Source organism: Octodon degus, unplaced genomic scaffold, assembly GCF_000260255.1.
Source record: "Octodon degus isolate 3935 unplaced genomic scaffold, OctDeg1.0 scaffold00054, whole genome shotgun sequence".
In the NCBI taxonomy this organism is placed as follows: Eukaryota; Metazoa; Chordata; class Mammalia; order Rodentia; family Octodontidae; genus Octodon; species Octodon degus.
Window position 1 is genome coordinate 11,051,435 of NW_004524630.1, and position 4,904 is coordinate 11,056,338.

Sequence of the window (4,904 nt, forward strand, 5' to 3'; positions counted from 1 at the left end):
AATAAGCAACTACAGAAAGGTTTAAAGGAACTCAAAGCAGAATTAGTGTCTGAAATGAAAAAAGAAATCTCTAAACTCATAGGGGAGGGGGGCAACTTAGGTGCTTCTTGTCTGTAATATTTATCTCTTTATAAATATTAGCCTACATTTTAATTATCTTTTTAGAAGTTACTGCTGGTAGGTACCCTGGGTAGAGAAGCCTGTATAACAGGTACCTGCTAAGTGCCTCCCCTGTGCAGGATTCTGTCTTGTGCTCTGAGGACTCAAGAGTGAGCAAAGTTCCCTCCTTCAAGGACTGGCAATAGACAAACTATACACGGACAAATGAGCGGGCAGCAGATGTGACAGTCACAAAGGGAGCAGGAAAACAGGGCAAGGCGCAAGAACTGTAGGAGGTGGTTAGGAATGCCTTTTGCTCAGTCTGACAGATTTGGTGAATCCCAAGATCCTGACAGCAGGCCTCTGTATCCCCAGCTATCAGCGCTGGTCCATACTGGGAAAGAAACTCTTTTTGAGATGGTCTCACATGCAGTGCGGTCTGGACTTGAGCTCACTTTGTAGCCCAGGCTGTTCTTGAACTCATGACAATCTTGCCTCAGCCTTCCGAGTGCTGGGATCACAGGCGTGCGCCATCATGCCCAGCTTTTCTGTGCATAGTTTAAAATTCATGATTTAGGAGATAAAAAAGGTCAAATTTCTTAGTCAATAAAAACTTGTGACAAAATGGAGAAAAATCCATTCTTTTGTTGCTTACCAGTAAAGCACTTATAAAAATGGTGGAATTAACCAACTACTTCTGATCACAGATGTTTTATATACACATAGCTAACCTAAAAAAGTTTATAGTTCCTGTAAGTGCATCTTAGGTTAAATGTGATTTAAAAAATAAACCAAAAAGTAGGCTAATTTGATCTGCTGACTTACAGATAACTGAAGCTTGTAGGAATGCATAGTTTGGAATAATGAACTGGTGCTCACTGGCAATAAAACAGATGCTGAGTCCCCATGTGGAACCCGTTACGGCCCACAGCCTACTAAAACCTCACTGTCAACAGAAGGAATGGAAGCAAGGGAATACCACTGAGGAAGAAAGGGTGGGGTCCCGAGGACTCAGAGGTACGAGGAGGGTGGAAGCGTGGGCCTAAGAGCACTGCCTCCCACGCAGAGCAGCCACGTACCATCTGCTTGTCGGAGAAGAGCGAGCGGTTGTGGATGAGGGCCATGCTGTGCGTGGTGTGGCAGCGCCCACAGGCACAGGGCTCGGCGATGCGGCCCCGGTCTATCTCCACCCGGGTCGTGTGGCAGCACACTTGGCACTGGAAGAAGGCCTCCTGCATCTCGGGAATCAGCTGGGACGTCCGGATGACCATGCCGTTGATGGTGATGAGCTGGTCGATGTCTGCGAGAGGACAGAGGTCGGCCTGCTCACCATCGCTCTTTACGCACGGTGCAGAGCACGATCTGGCAAGGGACTTCCTGTGTCTAGTCACCCTCCATGCCTGCACTCACAGAACCACTGCTAAGTCCCACAGTCTTAGTAAAAGCAAGGGTTTAGAGCCACATGACCCTGACTGATAAAATGCAACTTTGGAGCCGTTCTTAGCCTTCCTGTGCCCCATTTTGCCTCATCTACAGAAGTGGAGCGAAAAAGGCCCTACCTAGCTGCTGACTCAGCATATACTAGGTCCAGTGAGATGGCGCTGGCAGGAGAAGCACTCTACCTCGCCCTTAGCATCACAATCTACCCCGCAGAGCCCCTTCTACAGTCTCATCCTCACTCCTGCTCCTGCCTCCTCTATCTGGATCATCCCCCCAGGGCATCCCCAACCCCCCCAGCAATGCCCACTTCTGTCCAAGGAAGTCGCACTGCTCTGGGTAACCAGCAAAACATGGTTGGGGTTACAGTCTGCTGCTTTTGAAGATCATCCCTCTCTGCTAGTTGTAACTGCTGACTCACAAGGTCTTCAGGATTTATTCTACCCTATCTTCCTTCCATTTACACGTTCTTGCTTTTCTCCAGCTAAGCCTTTATTTTAAAATGCAATTAGCAACACTTGACATACTTTTTTTGAAACAGGTTCTTGCTACACAGCCTAGGATGTTCTTTAACCATGTAGCATAGGCTGGCTTTAGAAACTCCTAGCAATCCTGCCTCAGCCTCCTGAGTGGTGGGATTACAGGCATGAGACACGCCTGGCAGGGAGGCAAAATCTTAAATTAGCTGAGTGACCTGGCCATTCCTTGATTGCTAAAGCTAGGATCACTTGTGACCTCACCTTGGAGTTCTTCACCAATGATGCCCTACTTCTGAACCCCACCCCAATTTATTCCCTTTGACATCCCCATCATAACTATCCCTCACAAAGACAATGTCAGGAACCAATTTCACAAGAGGAAAAGAATTATACTTCTTTCAAAAAATAGTGTAGTAAAAATTAGAAAGAAAACTTTGTCCATGTTTATTGGCTATGTTATTATCATAACTTTTTTCCATCTTTAGCCTATTTCTCTCTAGAGCTGTTTATTAACTTTTAACAACTTAAAAAAAATCATATTGGAAATTGAACCCTGCCTGGGCCTTTACACTGAGCTATATGAGACAGCGTCTATGTCGCCCAGGTGTGACCTGGCAGTTATCATCCTCCTTAGTCTCCCAGAGTACTGGGATTAGGGAGAAGAGCTTATTACCTGCCTGGCTTCTTTTTGGCCAGCTCAGCCCGCTCTGAGGATGGGGACTGGCATGGCATGTGGTGCCAGGATGCTGGGGATTGAACCAGGTTTCCCTGTGCCTGCCTAAGATTGCCTAAGCAGGCACTTTATTTATTTTTTTAAAATTATTTATTTATTTATTTATTTATTGTATATGTGTGTGTGTGTGTGTGTGTGACCAGCTCAGCCCACCAGGGGGCGGGCTGGCTGGCATGTGGTGCTGGGGGATTGAACCATGGTCCCTTGTGCTTTGCTAAGCTTGTTCTAAGTAGGTGCTTTAGACCACTGACCCATCTCACCAGCCCAAGCAGGCACTTTAGATCACTGAGCTATCTCACCGATCCTGCCTGGCTTTTTCTACAACTCTTCTAATATTCCTATGCTTTACTCCTAAGCCACTATTGTCAGGACCCTGATACCCCATAAATTAAGCTACTGCAGAATTCTGATTTCCAACATACTTTGCATAAAAGGACGTCAAGAATCTCTCTTCTGTTAAATTTAAAATCTTCTCAGAGTATCAATGTCTTCTTAGCGACTTAGGAATAAACTCCATATTTTGAAAATTGGTTATTTAAAGCTTCCTAGGACCTGGGTTTTCCAACCTCACTGAAACACTGCCTCAAATTCCTTGGCGTGGCCAACCATGTCAGTGTCCACACACAGCTCTCGTCTGTTTCCCTATTTGTGCCTGTATCTCTTCTTTCCACGAGTGCAAGATCTGGTATTAAAGCTCAGCGGTAGAGGGCTAGGCCCTTGGCTTAAGCCTTGGCACCCACCCTCCACTGCTTTCCAAATCCTAACTGGAATCTTTTATCATATCTTTTTTTTGGGTCTTTTTAAGACAGGGCTTTGCTATGCAGTTCAGATTGAACTTGAGATCACTTTGTAGCCTGGGATGGTCTCAAACTTGCAAAGATCCTCCTGCTTCGGCCTCCCAGGTGCCAGGAGTACAGGTGTGTGCCACCACACCTGGCTCATATCCTTTCCCTGAAGCGAGCCCTGTGTGTTCCCCGAGCTATCTCCTGTGCTGCTCTTCCATTATCATGCCTCATCTTTTATTTATTCCACACCAGGTTTCTTTCTTGAGCAAGAGCAGGGATCATGTTCTGTATTTATTTTCCACAGTAACTAAGAATATGCTTACCTATGGTAATAAAATAAAGGTAGATTTGTCAACTTGCGTAAATTCACTTTCAGGTAGGAGACTGTAAATTATTGCTATTTTGGTTGGTAATGCTTTAATTTTTTAATCAGTATGTACAAAATATAATGAGTATACTCATCATTGCAAATTAGTGCATATACATATCGCATCTTAATCCATTTTATCTCCTCTTCTACCCTTCCATGGGAAGATTCCCTTCCCATTTCCATGAAGTTTGCCTACATTTTTTTTTCACTATTTAAAATTTGAGTTTCTCATATAAAAAGACCAAGCAATTTTTATATCAGATATTGGGGCGAGTTACCTAGAAAAAGCATGGTGGATCCATAAGTATGGACAGTTACTGAATCTGTATTTTTGTCCAATTTATACTCCATCACTACTAACACCATCACAAGGTCTTTTAAAAGTTCCTTGATGAAATACGGTTGTTAACTTTTATCTTTCACCTTCCTGCTAGGGAGCACTTACCTTCAGGATTTAGGTTTCTCATATTCTTTGTCTTTAATGCATTGAACGGTCTTACTTGAATCTGATGTTCTAAGATGGAGTCAGGGTAACGCTCAAAGAATATCTCATTAACAGCCATGTCAAAGGTTGGGATAACCTCCTGTAAAAACAATATGAAGATGCCTAGCTATGTTTGAATTCTTCGTTCATACTAACAAAGTATAAAAAACAAAAATCACGGCCTACCTCCAAAGCACCACCCTACAGAATCACACTTAACGTCATTCCCTAGCCTCAGGTACACTAAACCATCTTACCTGCATATTCTCATTTGAGATTTGTGGTAATGTATGCTAACGTGCCTTCTCAACATACTGGCATATTTTATGCTTTTGATTAGCAAGGAAAAGGATCCTGAGCTCACCATTTTGTTTTTCTTCCATGATGAAATGGTATTTAGATACATTAAATCACATTTTATCCAAATTTAATATTGGGGTTAGGGAGATAGCTCACTGATTTAAGTGCCTGCCTGCCAAGCACAAGGACTTGGGTTCTATGATTGGTACCGCATGCC

The 4,904-nt window shown here is 43.8% G+C and overlaps 1 protein-coding gene across 1 annotated transcript in view; it reads right to left on the reverse strand.

Moving 5' to 3' along the window:
• Window positions 1-4,904, reverse strand: part of Mcm4 (minichromosome maintenance complex component 4) — a 19,714-nt gene that overhangs the window by 11,827 nt on the left and 2,983 nt on the right. Inside the window, exons 7-8 of the mRNA XM_004633389.3 lie at window positions 4,349-4,487; window positions 1,179-1,399 (exon numbers count right to left, since the gene is read on the reverse strand). Coding sequence (XP_004633446.1) covers window positions 1,179-1,399; window positions 4,349-4,487 — 360 coding nt within the window. The remainder of the gene's footprint in view (window positions 1-1,178; window positions 1,400-4,348; window positions 4,488-4,904) is intronic.